The following is a 22,365-nucleotide window of genomic DNA, read 5'->3' as shown; positions in this document are numbered from 1 at the left end:
ATGAAGACCTTAATTGTTAGAAAATAACATTTAATGATGTTCATTCATGAAAAAAAGGTGAAAGTAGTGTTCAATGCACCATTGTGTGCTACATTCGTTACATTTTTCGACAAAATTTTTAACTAAAAATTCATTTGAAGCACCTGCCAAAAACCTTCGGATGGAAAAATAATAATTAAAAGTAATTTTATCGGAAAATCGAGGTAAGCTTAGAAAGATGGCGTGCCATCCAATTTCGTGCTATGCGTATAAAAATCAATAACTTTAAAGTGTATCAGTTCCATTAAACATTGTGCGTGTGCCACATAGGTACCTACGATAAAAATGCAGTACACGCCAAAGTATATAACGGAGCAAACGCAATTTTTACACGCACACAGAGACATTAAACAAATGCGTTTGCCCGAATGACTGCGTTGAATGTAAAAAAAAAAATAAAATAACTAGAGCAAAATTAAATGTATATAACGTTATTAGCAAAACATGCTTATGTACTTCTCTCTCCCGCGCACTTCGCACGAACGCATTTCCAAAAGAAAAACTACGAATGTGTGCGTGTTGCCAACTCGCAACAAAACTCGCATAGATACGCATAATTTCGAGTAGGGAAAAATAAATGAAAATTCCGTACGTTCTACGGGCTGTACGGGTATACGTGTCGTATATAAAAGTGCGTGTACGCGCTGTAGAGACGAGGTATATAATATATTGCAATAGTAAGCACAATAAATGATGTACCATTATGCGCATGATGCGTTTTTTAATGCGCATGAACCGATAACACACAATGTGCATTTTTATTTTCTTCAGTTTTTTGGACGTACGTCTGTAGATACACGCGAGAAAAGCAGCAAAAATGACTCAACCGAGGAATTTTATGAATTTATATGAAATTTTTTGCGGGATTTATGACAAAACTCGCTGACAATAAATCCATAAAAGGGTTTATGATGTGCATTTATGGCCTGCAATAAAGGAGAAATTCAATACTTTTTCATTGTTTTTGCTCATTTGCCCGGTTAAAAAGTTTTTTCGAGAATATTAACTTTTTCTTTGCTACAAAAGTGGCAAATTTGAAAGTTAAATGTATTAAAAGAGCTGAAATGGACCACAAAAAAAATTAATAATTAAATTGACCAAAAATATTAATTTTTATTTTTTTTATTATTTGAATTAATTAAAATAATGAAATAAACTATAAATTAATATTATTAATTAATTAATTTATAGAAAATATAAAAATAAATATTTTTGGTCAATTTAATTAATTTTCATAATAATGTCGATTTTAGCTTTTTTAATACATTTTATCATCAAATTTTGCTTAAGAAAATTAATTAAATTAATTTTTCAATATTTTTTTTTATTTTAAAAATAATTATTATTAAAACTAATCGAATTTTCATTATTTTTTAATTATTTTAATATTTTTTATAAATTTTATTTCAATAAAGGAAAATTAAATAAATTTTTTAAATAAATAAATTATTAAAAAATCATAATAATAAAAAAAAAATTAAATAAATAATTTTAAACTTTAAAAATTTTTAAATAAATTAATTCTTTAAAAAATAAAAAAAAATATATAATTTATTTATTTAACTTTATTCACGAGAAAAAACTTAAATATTAAAATTTAAAAAAATCATATAGTTTTTTTTTTAGAAAAAAAAAAAATTTCGTAAATTAAACTTTTTTAACTCTGTAGGATTAAATTTTCTTATCTTTTTTTATTAAATTTTCAAAAAATCATATTAAAATATTTTATTTTTAATTTCAATACATTAAAGTCTTCTCATAAATATGACCATTGGTCAGCAAAAATTTCAATTTTTTAATCCAAAATCGTCTTCCTTGTTGATAAAAACCGCAAAAATCCCCAAACTAACCGCATTCCTGACACTGCATGGGAAAATCTCTCGTATAATGACCGTATAAATTATTGACTAACGGAAAAAGGACAGCAACTAGTTTCAAAACGACAGATAAGCAACAGAAAAACGATGAAGAAAAAGGAAGAAACCAACACATGTCATTTCTTCCACTTGACAAAAAGTCATTTATATTTGATGACGATATACAAATTTTCAACTTCTATAATTGGATAAATTGATGGATAGACCCTGTATTTACTCGATGAATAATTTACTCTGAAGTATATGCATGTTGTCACTTTAAAATTATTTTCTTAAAGGAATCCTCCTGATCAACTTTAAAATATTTATTGATAACAAAAAATGGACTAGCTCACCAACCACTGAATAATTTATCGACAAGGCACACAAAAAAAAACTTTAAAATATCTTGAAAAAAATTTTTTCTGGGCGTCAATGTTACCCTCGAACCATAAACGACGCCGTCGTCCAATGTAGCGTCATCATCGTCATCGCAAAGGAAAAAAGTCAACTTTAAATTGCTTTTGTTGTTTTTTCTTCTTTCTTTCGGTTTTTTAGCAGAGATGAACAACAACAGAAAAACCTGTAAGGAAAATATTTTGCTTCGATGGCAAAAATGAATATAAATCAGTAAAAATGTTTTAATTACTTTCACTCTTGAGACTTTTTCGCATACAGACTATTTTCCCTCCACAAAAAAGTAAAATAGAGACGAGAAAAAAACATTGAAAATTTTAAAAGGAAAAGTTTTTCTCGAACAAAAAAAAATGTTCTGCGTCAAATTAACATCAATCGATCTCCTGGAAAAAAGCATTTTGTTTTGCAATGGATTGAATTTGATGAGCGACTTGTTAATGAATTTATTCAATTTTCTTTGACATGTCACCGGAAGTCCTTGTTTCCGGTGACGAACTTGCTTTGTTTAATTAAAAATTCAATGGAAAATTACCCAGAAAGTTAAATGCAATTTTTTGGGGTGAATTTTCATCAAGATTTTGAAAAAAAATATTTTTTTTTAAATTAATTAATTTATGAATTTCATAAATTTGTAGATAATTTAAATTTTTATATTTATTTTTAAATAAATATAAATAAAATAAAACAAAAAAAAAATAAAATATAATAAATTAAATAAATTTTTGAAATAATTAAATTAAAATTAATTAATTTAAAAATTTGAATTTTTGAATTAAAAATTTAAAAATTATTTTTTTAAAAAATTATTTAAAATTTATTAATTTAAATAATTTATTTCTTTATTAAAAATTTCTTAATTAATTTAAATTTTTATTATTTTTGTATTAATAATTTTTTAAAAAATATTTAATTTTATTTTTGCATTATATATTTTTTTATGTAATAATTTATTTTTTTTTATTAAAACAATGAATTTTTAATTATTTTTAAAAAAAAATAATTTTAAAATAAAAAAAATTAAATTAATGTTTATTTCAAATAATTAAATTTAAAATATTAAAAAATTGTTTTTTGCAAAAAAGAAATAATATAATTGTGAAAAAATCTTGAAAAAAAATTCAAAAGCCTCCAAAAATAAAAAATAAATTATTTTCCAACCAAAAATTCGATATTCTGCATGAAATTTTTCAATATAAAAAATCTCTCATTCTCTTTTTAAAGAATTTTAACCAAATTTTTATGTCCAGGTATTACTTTTTTAAAAATTTGATTTGATTTTTTTTATTACCGGATTGCAAAATTTTCATTCAACGGCTTCCTTCGAGCAAGGATATCATCTACACGATTGGCAGTGCCCGAAAAATACGACAGCAAAAGAAAACAATTGAATTGATAGAACTTTATCAAGGACTCGGTATTATGTGACGAGCGAACAGAAAAAAAGTAAAAATAACGAAACATCACAAAAGGAGCTAAATCCGATTTATAACTGATGGACATTACCGGTGTTGCTTCGTTCGTCCTGTTTTTGGATTTTATTTTTTTTTTCATGAGCAGCGAGACGAGGAACGGGGGAGAAACAGTATAATAATACCTGGCAGCATGTTCATATTACTTTCACTTCCTATATTCAATCAATACGTTTCTCACACTCTTCGGTATCTCGTCTCGCTTCTATTATTTGATATAAAATAATATAATAGAATTGACGTGGATTCGTGTGTGTGGCGGTCTATCCATCATACATTTTTTTTTCATTAATTGTTCAATCATTTTTCCGTTTTGCTTGTTATGCTTTTTTTTTTTGAAAACATTTTCACAGAGAAAAATGCTCGGAGGACGACAACGATGCTGTTACTGATGATGATGATGATATGAAACGACAACGACGATATTGAACGACAGACGCACAAACACTCAAAAAAAATGTTTTTTTTTCTCAATCATTCAATGAGTAAAGAGGCGAGTTTATGTATGAGAGGAAGACCGTCAGAATAGTCGTTATCGTTGTCAGAAATGGCTCAATGGCGGTCAATGCGATGAATGTACAAGACACGCAAAGAAGAACATTTTGAAGGGAAAACTAAATTATTTCGTTAATTTTCAAGAAAAATTATAAAAAATTCAAATTTCTAATATTTTTATTTAAAAGTCTCATCAAATTTGGATTTTAATGTAAAAAAAAATTATTTACTTTATTTTTTAAAAATTTATTTGAGAGAGTTTGGCAGTAATTAAAAAAATAAAAATCAAAGTGTATGTTCAAAAAAAAAAATTTTTTTATTTAAGATTTTAATTTATATTATTTTTCATTTTTCGAATATTCTTTTAATCATTAACTTTTTTTTAATAATAATTAAAATTATTTTTTTTTATTTCTTTAATTTTTTTCTAATTGCCTTTTCAATTAAAATTTTGGTGTTTGAAAAAAATATTTTTTGATTTATTTTACCAATTTTAATTAAAAATTTTTAAATTTAATTTTTTTTAAAGAACATTTTGAGAAAATTTATAATTTTTTTTCAAAAAAAAAGTATAATTGCATTTAATTAAAAAAAAATTGGTAAATAAATAATAAAAAATATTAAAAACGTAAAAATTTTAATTGAGAAGTTAAAAAAATAAAATAATAATTAAAAAAAAACAATGAATAAATAATTCCCAAGTTTATTTTAAAAAAATGAAAAAAAAATTAAATATAATTTTACAGTAAAAATTTATTTTATTTTATTTAATAATTAATTTAAATTAAATTAATTAATTAAAAAAAATTAATAAATTAAATTATCTTATAAAAAAAATATTTATTTTAAAAACTTGACTCAGAAGAAAAATTTATTAAAATAATTATTTTTTTATAAGAAAATTAATAAAAATATAAAGAAAAAAATCTCCAAACTCCGGACTTCAGACTTGATCGTCTCTAAAACTCCCATAAACTACTTTATCTCTATATTTTTTTCCTTTCCTATCTCAGAATTTTGTGAAGTTTGCAAGTTTCATAACCATTCTTTCTATTTAATTTTTTTTTCATGGCAAAAACTTTATGAAATGCGTCTGTTTTTATCCGCTAGCTCGTGATAGACAACATTGGCTGATGCTGCTTGCTGCCAGGCAAACAACACACACACAATCAGAAGGGCAGCACACGCAACGTACTTCATTGCACGGATGAATGATTTTGAATTTTTTAAGAGGATTGAAATAAAATGCTGGCTCTGCTTTGCTCGGCATCGGCATTCTATTTTTTTTGCGTTTTTCGTACGGAACGCGATACAGATGACTCAAAAAGTATTGAAATGAAACAAATACGAAGGAAAAAAGGGGTTTGGGTCACTCTTTCTGAATGATATTCGATCTTATTTATGAAAACAAGTCTGATGTTATTTTTTTTTTCGTGTGTATTTTTTTTTTTTTTTGTAGAAAAACAAGAGAAAAAAATAGGGGAGCTTGTGTCTGACACAAAACTTTAAAAAAAAAATGTTGTACCTCGTTAACTATTCTTTATTGCCCCAAAAATTTTGTTATCAGTTTTTTAAGCATTTTTACTAATAAACGAAAATTATGAAAAACGAACCAAACCTAAAAATGAAACAACGAAAAAATTCCAACTTTGCCAAAAAATAACACAAAATATAGCAAATGACATTGAAAGTTAATGTTTCCCTAACATGCATTTTGGGCGTTTTGCTTGTTGTTGTTGCTATACTGCTTCAGATATTGAGGAAAAGGCACATTTCTTTCGTTAGCTTGTTGTGTATTTTATTACTGTTATAATTATTGTATTTTTTTTTTGGCTGTAGCGCTTTTGTTTTCCTGAACATTATTAGTGGTTAACTGAGTTTTTTTTTCGAGTGGTAGTAATCGTGCAGGGTGCAGCCCATTATTTTATTCGTTTGTTCGCATTTTTTTTTCTTCACATGTCGAGTATATTTAGTGCCTAAGTGATGTGTTGCTCTACTTATTTTTTTATGGCTTCGAATTTGAAGTGAATTCAGGGAAAGAAGGAAAGTGAAGAATCCTTTCTAATATTTTTTTATTTTATTTTTTGGCAATTGAAGTGAAAATAGAGGGAAAGACGGAAGTTTCAAATTTCATGCTTTCTTGCAATTTGTGTAAACTAACACTTTTGGTAACAAGGTTAGGGTTTTATTCACAAAAAAAAAAAAATAAATAAATAAAAATAAAATTAGGTGAGAATTGTTAAAAAGACGGATAAAGATTTTTGTCGTACAAAAATATTATTTAAAATATTTTTTTTTAGATTAATCCTTTGTTTTTTCTCAGTTTTTCTTAGTTGATTTTTATTTTTGAGATTGTTTTCTTTCTTTAATAAAATTATTTTTTTATATAAATTCTGTTATAAAATATATTTCTTAAAAAAAAAATTTTTTTCAATTTTTTTTTAATTTAATTTTTAATTATTTAAAAAATATTAAATTATTTATTTTTTTTTTAATTATTTCAAAATTATTATTTTTATTATTATTTTTAGAAACGTTTAAATTAGGTATTTTTTTTAAACAATTAAATTTAATTTTATATAATTTATTTTTAATTAAATTAATTATTTTTTTGAATTAAAAAAAAAAAAATAAAAAAAATCGTTAAGGTCAAAATTTGAAACAAAAATTTTATTTTACTCAAAATTGTCTTTAGATTAAAATTTTTAAACATTTTTTTGATTTTTTTTTAATTCTTTTAACAGAATAAAAATAAAAAATAATTATTGACCAAAATTAAATATTTTTTAAATTTTGAAACGTATTATTTAATTATTAATTTTTTAATAAAAATTAAATTTTATTTTATTAAAAAATTTTTTGATAAAAAAAAATAATAAAAAAAAAAATAAAAAAGTCGTTAATTAATTAATAAAAAGATCGAAATTTCAAACAGAAATCTTATTAGAACCAATTAATATTTTTAATTATTTTTTTTTACTTTTTCATAGAATAAAAATAAATAAAAATATTACAAAATTTTTTAAATATTTATTTTCTTTTTTTTTCATTTTTATTTATTTTACAATTAATTTTTTTTGTGTTGAAAAAAAGTCTCACAAAGTCAAAAACAATAATTTACAAAAAATACCTAATTTTTTTTTTATTTATTTTAGGTCGCAAAATCTTTTTTTTTTTAAATATCTCCATGAACTTAAAAGCCCCATTTAAATGCACTAAACGCTCTATCAAAAAAAAAACGAACCGTCTCGTAGATTTATTTCCAACACATGCACACCGCATAAAATGATGCAATGCCAAAATTTCCGACGCAACTCACACTCTTCTCCTACTATTTTGACATCTTCATCGCTGCTTCACGTTTCAAATGTTCAAATGCACGTTCATCTATATGTTGCAATCACTCATGAATGTACGTTTATTGCATTAGCGGAGAAATCAAATAGTACGAGCCGAGCAGCGACATGTGTTTGTTGAAGCAATCAAGTGTATGTTACACCCCTTTTCGCTATTATTCATAAAAAAAAATGTGAATGATGCAGATGTGAACGATCCAGATGCTTTGAATACTAATGAATTACTGGATTTCCGCTAAAAAATATTGCTTTCATAAAATTTAAAGATCTTTTTAAATGCACTTTTTTTAAAATCCAATCAAAAAGTATCCTTTACTGCCCTTTAATTTTTTTTGCAGTCATTGGCGAAAAATCCATTATTTTTATTAAAAAAATTTTTTAATGAAAATTGCATGGGTGTATCTGCATTTTTGTGAAAAAACATAAAAAAATGAAATATTGCGCATCAAATGCATGTGCGTTGCACCCTTTTTTAAAAAATAATTCATTGTTATGTTCACTTTTATTGTTCTCTCGTATTTTTCACGTGTTATGATGATCCGCGAAGTACAATAAATGCATATGACGGTCTTTGTCGATTATTACCCTTCTTAATTTTCACCATTCTTCGACATCCAGCTCGAAATTGGCTCTGCCGAAATGTCACGGGTGAATAAATTATGCGATTTCTAAGTAAATTTGGGCATAAAAGAGACACTTTTCCCGTGAATGGTCAAGAAGAGAAAGAATTTTTGTGTGATCAGGAATAAATTAACACTTTTTGTGGCAATAATTTATCCTTTTCACTCGAACAAAGTCATGTCTCGACGTCGCACGAAAATTTCTGTAGATAATTTCGGTCTTTTGTTCCCCGAAACACACAAAAAAACGACACTCACAAGAAATTGCATGTCAATGACAGCTGACTCTACTGCTTTTTGCATTCATTCAATTTCGGATGCCGACTGTTTTTCCAAAATGACGATGAAAAGGAAAGAAGTTCCCCCTTTTACTATTCCGTCTCATACCAATTAAGTTCACTTGCATGTTTCAATCCATTCAATTTAACAAAACGCCGTAATTATACAAACTTCTTGATACGAAATTCAATTTGCCGATGATGTCTTCAAAGGAACTCACCTAAAAAGAAACATGAAAAGAAGAAAATTATTAGTATTGTGTTCGGGCTACTGACATGTGCGAAATAATAATAAAAAAACACTTTTTCTTTTTAAAAGATAGAAGCAAAAAAAGACAGGGAGATGCAATCAAAACAGTCTATTGTTGCATTTTTCGTCGAAACTATTGTTTGTTTTTGGTTTTTTTCAACGGATTACAACCAAAATATTGTTACTGTTTGCTTTAAATTTGCATATTGTTCGGAGAACCGGTTTTCATTTCCTTATTTTTTGAGCAAATAATTGCATTAGCTGGTCATACATCTTTTGTTAGCGTAGTTTGTTTTGAATAAAATAATAAAAAATAGAAATTTTTAGAAAAAAAATTATTTGTTTGAATTATTTGATAAAATATTATTAAATTTTTTAAAATTAATTAAAATATTTTTACTAAATTTAAAAAAAAATATAATTTTATTAAAAAAAATTGAGATAATGTAAAATTGCTTGATTTAAAATTTAAAAAAAAAATAATATTTTCTTTAAATAAATAGAAAAAATAATAAAAATTTTAGAAAAATAAAAAGTAATATAAAAATATTTAAAATAAAATATAAATTAATTTAATTCAAAAATTAAATAAAAATTTTAAAAATCTAGATAATTTTCAATAAATAAAAATTTAATAATTTTTATTTTATTTTATTTTAAATTTTTTTGTATTACTTTTTATTTTTGTAAAATTTTTATTTTTTTTTTCAATATTAAATTTTAATTTAAATTTAATTTAATTTTTTTTTATTTAAATTTAAATTTTTATAATTTTAATTATTTTATAAAATATTTTGCATAAAAAAATATAATTAAAATTTATTAATAACAATTCAATAATTGTATTAATTTAAATTTTTATTCAAATAATTTTTTTATTTAAATTATTAAAAATATAAAAAAAATATTTTAATAATTTAATTTTATTTTATAATAAATATATTTTAATTTTGTAAATTTATCTTTTTTAATTTTTGAATTATTTTGTGATAATTATTTTGGATAATTAACCAAAATAATTAAAAAATACAAATTTACAAAAAAAGAATATTTTTTAATAAAAATTTATAGAAAATGTTTTTAATTATCAATTTATTTATGAAAATATTTCATTTATGCTTAAAATTGTTTACGAATGCAAGCAGTTTTTTTAAGAAAATTTATTATTCCATAAAATAAAATTAAAATTTTAATTTAATTTATTTAATTAATTTAATTTAATTGTAAAAATACTCCAATTTTTATTTAAAAATCCTATAATTTTTGTTTTATTTTATAAATCTTTTTTAATCTTTCAAATTAACTTTAGTCCATAAAATCCTCAAACAATGAAACCCCTTGAATTTACTTCACAAAAGACGGTCCACGCAAAAAAGTGCAAAGTATTGATCGATTTCGAGAATAATGTGCATGCGTAGCTCCGTATTTCGAGAGATGCATAGAAAATGAAAGCGCGTCGGTGTGTCAAGTACAATCGTGCGATAAAAGTTGCATGCAGCGCCTTTATATATGTATGCGTGTGTTTCTGACAAGTATTTAGGACATCCTTTTGCATCCCTTTTATAAATGTGTGTGTGTGTGAAAAAATTCTTCTTCAACGAAAACTACTTTCCCTTTTGTGTATATAGAAATATATGTAGTTTGTAATGTAATCTCTTCATTACTATAGAACATATATGATATATGTAGAGATGCGACAAAAAAAATATTTTGGCAACGAAAAATAGTTCGACAAGGACATTTCGAAATATTTTCTCAAATAGTCTCTTGTAACACGAAAAACCCGAGAAAATTCACTTTCATTCGTCTTCTATATACAAACGCACCAATACAAGCGCATTGCCTGTACGGGTCTCTGTAGGAGCTATACGGTAGGGGGGAGAGGAAAAGAGAAAACCGAACGAATTTTCCCCGGTGCTGCAACATATAGCAGCTCAGCAGTTTAAACTAGAACACTGCTGTACATTTTCAATCAAGGATTGAATGTTCAACTTAAATTGGAAACGCACAACGTCGTTTCGCTCGTATGAGCAGCAGCCATGTGTAGCTAGCTGCCTTTAGGTACTACATAACGAAGCACTGAGAAATGTGACGCCACCATTAATATTAAAAACGAATGAAAAGTGCTGTGCTATGCGATGGCAGCTCCAACTCTTGATAACATCCGTCGTCGTACATACCCCATATACACGTACAGACCATACCTCTATAGCTCCGTACAGACAAATACACAATGAAACTAGAGGTAGAAATTCCCATTCCCCTTGCACTTTTTTTTTGCTGGATGGATGGCGTTCGTGCCGACTTTAATGAATGTGCAAGAGCAGTAAAGTAATAATGTTTTTCCCATAAAACGCATGTGCTCGTCGTCGTCCTCGTGTATGGCTCAGAGCCATGTCACAGCGCTGAAAAATGTTTTTTCCTTCGTACATAAATTCGGTAGCCTACCACCGGAAACACACAGCCAGCTCGTGGAATGGGGTTCGCGCCGTACATTGTGCAACAAAAGTGAATTTTCAATATCGAGGATACTGAAAGTGAAAAGTCGTCGTCGTTGTTGGGAGGAATTTCAAGGGGGAGTTGGAGTGTGGAACAAGCGGGCGCCATGCCATCGTTCAGATGTATCGGATTGTTGTGTTGTTGGATTGCACAAGTGGATGTATAGAGAATTTTGTGTGCGGCTCGGAAAACTCGGAGGAAGGATAAATAATAATTGAAATGGAAAGTTGTTTGGATATCGTTCGTTCGTTCGTTCGACGTTCATTCGTGGGAGGACGACGTTTGTTGTCATTTATAAATGAAGAAAATTCAAAGTGAAAGTAAAAGTGCACCGTTTTAGATTATGTGATGGAAAATTTTGTTGAAGGAAGGGGGATTTTTATTTTTTTGTGAAATCAGGGGCGAATTGAGTTTATTGAAGTGAAGAGGTTTAAATTAGAAATTGAAATTTATTTTTCAAAATTAATTTTAATAATTGGGAAATTTTTAAAATTCGTCAAAATTATAAATTATGTCTCGTAATTGACTAAAAAATAATTAAAAATTTAGCTTAAAAGATAATTTTAAAAAAATAATTTTTAACTTCAGAAGAAAAAAAAAATTATTGAAATTCACTTATTATTATTTTAAAAAATAATTGTTCTTATTAATTTAAATTTATTTTATCAAAAGTTATTCAATTTAATTTTAAATTTGAAAAAAAAAAATTTAAATTATAATTAAAATTTTTAAATGTTGTTTATAGAATTTTAATTATAATTTAAATAAAATAAATTTAAATTAATTAAATAATAAGAAAATTTATTTTTCATAATAAGATACTATATTTTTTTAATTATTTAATCTAATTAATTTTTTTTTAAATTAAATAATCATTTAATTAATTAAAAATTTGATAATAAATTTTTTTTTAAATAAATTTTAATTAAATAATTAAAAAAATATATTTTAAAATTTTTTGAATAATTTTTAAAGAATTTTTTTTAATCGAAACCAGTTAAAGTAAATTTATTTAAATAAATGTCGTCAAAATAATCAACAAAAATTTATATAAATTAAATTATATCTCCAAAAATGAATTAAGTTGATTTTTTATAATTTAAAACATTTTTCAATAATTTTATATTTTTAAAAAATTAAATATATTTTTTTAAATATTTATTTGATTTTTTTTCTTTTTATTTATTTTTCAATGAACATAAAACTTAAATTATTTTTTATTAGAAAAATAAATAAAATTTTTAAATCTACATCTCTGGAAAAAAAACAATTCATGGAAAAACAGAATTCTTGATCTCTTTTGTTATTTTTTAATAAAACACGCATCAATAATAATAATGTCAACTCGAAAATATCAACATATTTTGACAGCACAGCCCTACTGAAAAGTTGTCAATTTATTATTCATCAATTAAAAACTTTTCCTCTGAAACTTTGTCAGAGCGAGAGTCAAAAAATCAATAAAATACGCCCAAAAACGCACGCAATACGCAGGAAAATAATATTTTTTAATCTCTCACCCTTTCACTAAAAACTGTGCCAAATCTGCATGCACTCGCTTTGTTCCCCACACCTTTCGTCGCCCGTTCCCTTCGGCTCTTCCTCGCATACGGAGGACATTTGCACATTTATTATTACGCAGCGTAGTGAATAAATTTTCTAATAAGAACCTCTCTATTACTTCCTTGCCTTTTATTATTTATGTAGAGACATGTCAAGTCATTCATTTTCTGCTTTCTGCAGCGAAATTACTGGCGAAACAATAAACAACAAGAGCGGAGAGCAAAAGGGTACTTTCACCCTAAAAACACATTATTAGATCATGTTTTATTTCCATTCATTCACGAGGACGACAACGACGAGGACGATGCGTATTGCGATCAATAAATTACACTGTATGCTCATCTATTCATCATCATCATCATCATGCGTTAAAATTAAAATTTCATTTAAAAAGCTCGTTTTGTGTGTCCATCGTCGAAAAAGGAGTCGATTTTAAACAATTTCTAATGAAATGAAATTTAATGGAAGAGGGACAATTTCGTTTTTTTTTTCGTGCGATGTTTTTATTTATTAGTATTTGAAGAAGATACAAGTCCTCGTTGTTGTTAGCAGACCACCTGAAACGAACGTGGTTAAGTACGACACTCTCGAATGTGCTCGAAGGTTAGTTGAGTTGAGTTTTGAAGGGAGATGAAAGGTTGCTTCATTTGCTGCGACATTGTTCGCATTTCAAAAAAAAAGAAAGAAAAAAAGAAGAAAGAGCACGTGGTAAAAGTTTTATGTTTAACACGTGCTTTTGTTGTCAGACAGGCATTAAAAGGTAAATAATAATATGTTTTGAGATTTCTAGAAGAAATTTTGATGCATATTTGTTGATTTTCTCTAATTTTTTGTTTTATATTGCAAAAATATTAATTTTGGATTTTATGGAAAATTTTAATCATATCATTCAAGGATAATATTTTTTCAATAAAAAGATTTTTATTTTTTTAATAAAATTATATAAAATAAAAATTGTACAGAAATAAAACTAAATTATATAAAAATTTGTTTTAATTAAATTATGTATAATTATTTTAAAGATAAATTTAAATAAAATATTAAACAACGAAAATTTATCTCATGTAAGAATTAATTATTTTATTTAATTGTAAAATTAAAATTCATTTTTATTCTGAATTTTCGATTATTTTATTCGTAAAATAATAATTTTCATTATGCTTAATTTGAATTATTTAAAATTTATGTTGTTTTAATTTTTCAAAAATATTTTTAAAATATTTTTTTTTTTATTTTCGTTAATATATGAATCATGAAGAAATAATATTTTTTAAGAAAATTAACAAGATTTTTTAAATAAATTAAAAATTATTTATTTTTATATTAATTTAATTTATTTTCCATCGAGAAATATTTAATTATTGAAAATGACAAATTTTAATTTATTTTTAAGAAAACAAATTAAAGTCAATTTTGAAAAATTACATATTTTTCGATGGAAAATAAATTATATTAAAATTTAAAAAAAATAATTAATTAATTAATTTAAAAATTATTTTTAAATCATTTAATAAATTAATTTAAAAATAATTAATTATTGAATAAAATTCAAATCAGTTTTTAAATTGAAAAAAAAATAATTCTTAATTTATTTAAAAAATCTTGTAAATTTTCTTTTTAAAAAAATATTTCTTCTAATATATTTGTTAACTTTTAATATTTTTATTATTCCTTTTTTTAAAAAAATTTTTTGCATGTTTTTTTTTCCAAACTAAAAAAAAATTAAAACAAAAATCATAAATAAAACCTTTCAAAATTATTAACTCATTTCCATAAGCTCATAAGGATCAATTAGCCCAAAAAACAACCAATTTTAACAACTTTAATCGACATTCACATAAAATTATCAAATTTCGTACTATTTTTTTATTACAATTTTTTTTTTGCCATTAAAACATAGAAACCACAAAAAATCAACATATCGATCCGCACATGTTCCGTATAAGTGATGTACTACACTTTTATTTTATTTTTTTTTTTTTTTTGTAAAAAAAAATTACTTCATGCAGCAATGTACCAAGCACTGCTGAACTAACGAAAAAAAAAGAAACAGTAAATTATAGCGCATAATGGATTTCATGTTAATATTTTTTTTTACACACTTTTCTTCTAAATAAAGTAATAAATAGTAGGTACGGTAAAACTAACTCATGCAATATTTTTTCGAATTTTTTTTTTTTGGGCACGTAAAATTACTGCAAGGAACTAGTTGACCGTTAGCTGCATGTGATAGAGCCAAAAACACATAAAAAAATAATAATGGTGTGATGTTATCGCGAGTTATTTACGCATTTTTTGCTATGTCCTCTACATTTTTTTTTATTATTGGAGCGCGCTACTGTCAGAAGCGCTTCTGATTCATTAAAAAGATTGTATTTTGTGTTAAAATATATGCGGGTTGCCGCAAAAAAAAATATTTAGAATTTTTTATTATTTTATTATGTTATTTGTTAACCACTAAAATCGCATGAAATATATTCTCGACATGCAAAACTATCATTTAACGCCGAAAAAAAATGTGCACTAATACTGGATTCCGTTAAGAAACGACTTTGTTCATTTCCTCATTCCATTCAAGTCTTTATTATTAAAAAAAAGGATTTGCATGTGTTTAAAGCGAAAGAAGAAAAAAAAATGATGAAAGAAAGAAAGAGGTGCAGGAAGTTGATATCAATAGAAATGGCACTCCCATTCTCTCTGTGCGATTTTTTGAGGCTGAACAGGTAGAAAATTTACCCCTTTAACGCGTTTTCGTGCTTCGTGTCCTCGAACTTTTTTTTTCATTCGTAACTTAGATTATAATCAAGGTGATCTTGACAAAAACAAAAAAAAAATGTGGAACGAATGGCAAGTGTTTGTTTGTGTTCCAATTTGATTCGGGTTTCTTATCAGAATGTCACATACACAAAATTCGTTAGAACTGCATGTTTGACCTATTTTATACGCAATGCCCAAAAAAAAAACAATGTTATAATTTTTCTTATCTCTAAAAAATTTTTTTTTGCAGTTTGTCACTTTTTTTTAAAGTATAACCCACAAACAAAAAAATATTATCAACGATTTTTTTTTTGGTCGCTAATTTTTTTTTTCTTTTTCTGTGCAGTTTCTTATCGTTTTATTTTTTTTTCGTACGGTTCTCCCGCCAACCGCCTGCATTTTATGTATATTGTTATGATTAATAAAAAATTGTTATTACGCAAATAACCTTGAAACTTGTAGTCGTCGTTTGTCGTTGAACATTTGTGCAAACAGAACCAATTTTCGGCAATGCACAGAAAAGAAAAAGGGGATCAGAAAAAAATTTTAATTTATATTTTAATGAAGTTTAAAAAGTTATACAAATTTTATTTTAAATTATTTTTTTTATTTAAAAAATAATTAAAAAATATTTTTATTTTAATTTTAAAATTTATCAAAATTAAATAAAAATAATTAAGTTTTAAATTTATATTTTTATAAAACGATTAAAAAAAATTTTCATAGAATTTAATAGAAAAGAATTTAAAATTATAAAATAAATGAATTAAAAATTGATTTAAATTTTTTTTTAATATTAATTTATAATTAAAACTAAATTATTATTTTTTTTTAAATTAATTTTTTAAAATTTATTTTAATTTAATTAATTAATGAAAAAAAATAAATAAAATTAATTAATTTAAAAATAAATTTTATAATTTATTTCGATTGGTAAAAATTTTCGAATATTTTTAACATTTTTTTTTATTTTGCACCTTAATTAAATATTTAAAAAATAATTAATTAATTAAAAATTATTTTTTTTAATTAATTAAATTAATTGCTAAAAAATTATTATCAAAATAAATTAATTAAAAAAAAAATAAAAATTTTAATATATTTTTTTTATTTATTTTTAGGTAAATATTTAGAAGCAATATTTTTGTCATCCCTGCACATCACTTTTCGACTCGTGCATGTGAAGAAATGAGTGAGCCAGGAACCATAACAACAATAAATTTATAAAACGTCCTTGAAAAGTCGCACACACGAATTTTCTCTGGCTCAAATCAAATGATGCAACATTCTAGAAATAAATAAAAATTAAGCGAAACAGCAATTCATCCCGTCCATTATATGCATGCATAAACAGCAGAGCAAAAAGTATTTTTTTTTCTTTCACACAAAACAAGAATCACGTAGACTCATCAAAAAATCATCGTAAATAATCATAAAAAAATTATATATAGGAAATGCCAAATGTACGAAATAAAAAAAAAATAAACGAATTCACACACACACGTCGCAAAAAGAAGAAGAAGAAGCGCAAATACAAACGTGGTCGACTGCATATTTTTTATATTGCGCACCAAGAATCGGGTAAGGCGGTCACAATAACGCAGTTTGCAAAAATATCATCGCGCGCGTCGTGTGTCATATACATTAGTTTTTATTTTTTTGGCAGTTATCTATAGCTCTAGCTGTACAACATTGTCTTTGCGTCTCTGCAGCAGTGTCCGTATATATATTGAGCAAACAGTGCGAAGAAGTAAGAAAAAAACGTGTTTACCCGAAAAATTTATTAAAAGTCATACTGAGGAGAAAAAATTCACACAAAATAATGAATGTTTTTATTCCAAAGTGTTTTAAGATTTTTTTTCTTGCTGATCATGCCTAATTATTCGTTAAATTTGTATGAGTTGTGGTTTATTTGAGAAACCAGTGAGAACAAGAATTTCCGTTTAATCTTGAAAGTTGAATTGAAATGCATTTTTAATGGATTCGACCTTGAAAAATTGACATTTATGGATTTTTTTCCTTTCAAAATTTAGAAGAAATAGGTAGGTGCAAAAATTGAAACTAGATTATTTTATTCAAAAGGAAATGCCTTATAAAATTATTGATTTGAGGTAAATTTAAATTAAAATATTTTTTATTTATTATAAAAAATAAATCAATTAAATTAATCGGATAAATTAAAATATTGATTGTACCTAATTAAAAATTAAAAATAAATATTTAATAAATTTTATTAATTTATTTATTAAATAAAATATGTTTTTATTAAAAAATTAATTTTTTATTTAAATTAATTTTTAATGTATTCAATTAAAATTTTATACTTTTCAAAAAATAATTTATTTCATTTAATTTTTATTTAAAATTATTTTAATTTAATTTAATTTATTTATTATTAATTTATATTAATTTATTTTTATGAAATTATTTATTTTTCAGTTCAATTTATTTAAATAGTTTTTTTTTGTTTCTTTAAAAAAAATAAATCTAAAATACATATTTTTATTTTTCTTTCGAGAACTAAAATTATTATTTTTATTTTAAATTATTTTTTTTTATTTTATTTTTTTTTTAATTTTTTATTTATTTATTTTTTTTTTTTCGTTTAATATTAATTTTTTTTATTTTTTTAACATAAAAATATATTTGATACAAAATAATTTTTAATTAAATATTTTTTAATAATTTGGCTTTGAATAAAATTAAATTAATTGCTCTATAAATTAAAATTAAAACATGCAAAAAAAAATAAGAATAAATTTTATAAATAATTAAAAAAAAAATTTCAATGCAACAAAAAAAAACAATCATTTTTCATTCCAATCTAGAACTCACCGCAACTTCATGACTCACAATCAACCAATAAAGAAGAACCTTTAAAAATAACTCTTAAACAACAAACTTCATATGTCAATATCATAACACTTGTTTTTCGTTTGCCAACTACAAAGTCGAGCTCGTGCAACATTTATCACTTTTTTTTTGTGTATAAATTTTGTATCAAAACCGAAATTTTCAGGAATTCTACGTGAATCAATCACTTTTTTGCATTCCCAGAAGACAAGTTCTCATCTCGTTTGCCGAAAATTTGTCCGAAAAATGACTCTTTTGCAATTCCAAGGAACGAAATTCTGTTAATAATAACAATAAAAATCGTGCACGGCACACACAAAAAAATGTAATCTTAGTCTTTTTCTTCATATTCTTCGTTTATATTTTTTTTCGTTCGTTGCGCGGTGTCATGGTGGCATTATCGTGCATTTATTTGTGTATGTGCGCCGCCGCGCCGTATGAGCAAGAATATATGCAATTTTCAATGTCAACCGATTATGTCATATAATGTTTTTGTTTTGACTCATTTTTGCCGAGATAAATTTAAATTTAATTGACGGAAAAATGTCGCACGTAAAAAAATGTACTTTGAACAAATATAAAAAAAAATTAAATTTAATTTATTTACCAGAATCTTGTAAAGAATCGTCGTCGTCGAAGAACATTGTTCTTTGTTTAATTTTTTTTTACACTTTTTTGCGGTTTTTACTTGAATCTGTATCTAAAACAATTAAATTCACTGTTTAATTTAAATTTTACTGCTTTGATAAGAAGCTTTTTAAGTTTTTTCGTGTCACAAGTCACATAAATTAATTTTTTTTTATTTTTTTTTTTTCAGTTGAACCAAAATAAAAACTTCTACTTGCAAATGCACACAAGCAGTTACTAAGCCGCAAACCCGAAAATTCTTGTCCAAAAAAAATTTTTTTGGTGTATGCACAGTCGATGCAATGCGTTGTGTACGCGATAAAATTAATGACTGACGACGACACGACCGATGATGATGAGGAGTGCAAAACAGCGAAAAAAAAAAATATTTGAATAACAACAATTGTGTTTGTATTACTCATACAGTTGCGTTGCGGCGCGTACTCGTGGTGCGAATGTGCAATTTTATAAAAAAGAACCAGTTAGATAAATTTTTGGTGCTAGATGGGGGCAATGGAGGATATTCGTTGCGAATTTGCGGTAGAGTCAGCCGGTGTGACGTTACGGAGTTGCAGAACGACGCAAAAATTGCCGAAAAAATGTTCGGTATGTATGGAGATATGCTTTGGTATGAGTGCAACACGAGCGAGCACTAAAACAATGATCTGCTAGGCTGGAACAGATCTCACTTGTGCAAATAAATGAAGGTTTTTTTTCGGAGATTTCAAGGTGAAATAATTGAATTATTTTTTTTAATAAAAATTCTTTATTAATTTTATGAAAAAAATTTAAAAAAAAATTAAATTTCAATTGTTTTTTTCTTGAAAAACTAAAAAAAAAACAAAATTTAAGATAAAATTAATTCAAAGATTTTTTTTAGTAATTTTTAATAAATTTTTTGTAACTTATAGATTTTTACAAAATAAATAATGTTAATTTTTGAACAATTTATTTTAAAAATTCTTCAAGAAAATGTTAAATTTTCTTCAAAAATTACAATTTTGGTCAATTCAAACTAAAATAAATACTTCAGAAATATTAAACTGAGCTTTAAAAAAATAATTTATAAATTTTTATGATTAAATTCCTGCTTTAAGAACCTCAATTTAAAATATAAAAATATTTTTCTTAAAATTTAAAAATAATTTTTTTTTTATTTTTTTAGAGCTCAAATTCAATTTTTTCCTGAATCATTCAAATTACGAACAAAAAATGTTTTTTTTTTATGTTTTTCAACTAAAAAATATTTATTTATATAATTTTTTTATTTGTTTTATTCTTAATTTTTTTTTTAATTATTTAATTACTATTTTTTTTGATATAATAATTTATAATTATAATTAATTAAAATTAAAATTAATTAAAACATATTATTGTATAAATTTTTTAAATTTAATTTTAATTTTTTTTTTTCATAAATTTTATGTTTTCAATTTAATTCATTTATTTTTTAATTTTATTTTATTTATTTTAATTTTTAATAAAATTACTTAAATTTTTTTTTAATTTAAAATTGTATTTGACTAAAATTTATTTTTTTTATTTCTTTTATGTATTCCAAAATTTGCTTTTTTGCAAAATTTGCCAATTGTTTATTAAAAGTGTGAAAATATTTTAAAATAAATATTTCAAAAATTAAAAATAATAATTAACTCGAACAATTATATTAAAAAAACCCACAAATTTGCATTCTAATGACCCAAAAGTAGTCCACATAGTTAACGCGTATTAACCTCACCCATTTAGCTTCATTTCTTTTTCCTCAACAATAGACGTTTCTTGTCTATTTATTTACTCAAAAAAAAAAAATGTTCCAAAAATGAATGGCTGCAATTATTTTACAACCACTCCGCTCCGTACAACAAATAATAATTATACGGTGATTGCATGTCAGTTCCCAAAGACTTGAAAAATTTCTCTATATCGCATCTCATGCCAATCAGCCAACAACATCGCATGGCATGGCGTGCATTTGGGATTTCATGCATCATCATTATAAACATCGGTTTCAAAAAAAAGTTCGTCGATGCCATCATATAATTATTATAACTGTTTCTAAGACATGTTTTGTAAGTAAGTACATTGTGTAGCGCAACTTCATCAAAAAATGCTTCATTCATTGTTCAATTTTTTTTCTTTTCGTTTCTTTCTTTCTTCCTCGTCTATTTTTACTATTTTTGTATGGAGCTAAATTTACTTACGAAAAATGTTTCATTGTTATAACAGGTACATCGGAGCGACGTATGAGCAATTCAAGCAAAAGAAAGCTATAAAGAAGCGCACTTATTGTTGTAGTTTTGTTGCTGATTCAAAAATAAAAGAAGTGCCCAGTTAGAAATTTTTTGGTGAATAATTTTTTTTAATTTTAATTGATTTTAGCTTTGTTTCGGATTTATTTTAATTTTAATTAATTTTAATTTATTTATTTATCATTTATTAATTTATTTATTTTTAAAATTATTATTTATTAATTAATTAAATTAAATAAATTAACTTTTAATTAATTATTATTAATTTTTTAAATTAAAATATAAATTTTTAAAATATGAAAATAAATTTAATTAAATAAAAAAAAATGTTTTTGAACAGAAAATTTCAAAATTTGTAAATTTTAATATTTTTTTTTAGGAAAAAAATATTAAAGTTATAATATCCATAAAAATTAAAAATTATTTAAAAATTTTAAATTTTATTATTATTTAAAAAAAATTAAAGTACAAATTTTAAAATTTTTTAAAATACGAATTTTTTTTTTTTTTTTTTTAATTATTTCTTTTACATTTTTTTTTAAATATTTATAAAATAAAATTTAATTTAATTTAAATAATTAAAAATTAACAAAAACTAACAAAAGGCCCTTATTTTATCCTTTTTAGTGCGGACTTGGCATTATTTTATTTAAAATTTAATTTATTAAATAACAAATTTAAAATTTAATTAAATTTAATTTAATTTAATTTTTTTTTTTTAATTTTTATTTATTTATTTTTTTGAAAATTTTATAATTTATTTAGAAATTTTTATTTTAATTGTAAATTATTTCTGGTTAATTTTAATAATTTTATGAACATTTATTAAAATTAATAAAAAAAATTATTAAAATATTTTCACCTGAGTACCTCGAAAAAAAATTACTTGCATGCATTAGACACACATACCCACAATAAAATTGAAAGAAATTATTCAATGGTACAAAATTTGAATAAATTTCTAGGTCTCTCGTTATTTTCGTGGTTCGTTCGAAATTTTTTCGATGCACGACTCTTGCAGTGAAGTGCCTCGATTT

At 23.8% G+C, this 22,365-nt stretch overlaps 1 protein-coding gene across 1 annotated transcript in view; it reads right to left on the bottom strand.

The window, feature by feature from the left end:
* The window catches only part of LOC134830158 (zinc finger protein chinmo), a 33,022-nt gene extending 13,593 nt beyond the window's left edge, over positions 1-19,429 (bottom strand). Inside the window, exon 1 of the mRNA XM_063843549.1 lies at positions 19,060-19,429. Within this exon, the coding sequence (XP_063699619.1) occupies positions 19,060-19,096 (37 nt within the window). The 5' untranslated portion in view covers positions 19,097-19,429. The remainder of the gene's footprint in view (positions 1-19,059) is intronic.
* Between the last annotated feature and the right edge of the window lie 2,936 nt (positions 19,430-22,365).

The sequence above is a fragment of the Culicoides brevitarsis genome, chromosome 2 (assembly GCF_036172545.1).
Source record: "Culicoides brevitarsis isolate CSIRO-B50_1 chromosome 2, AGI_CSIRO_Cbre_v1, whole genome shotgun sequence".
Lineage (NCBI taxonomy): Eukaryota > Metazoa > Arthropoda > Insecta > Diptera > Ceratopogonidae > Culicoides > Culicoides brevitarsis.
The sequence above is the reverse complement of the archived record's forward strand: the minus strand, read 5'-3'. Positions and strand labels throughout refer to the sequence as shown.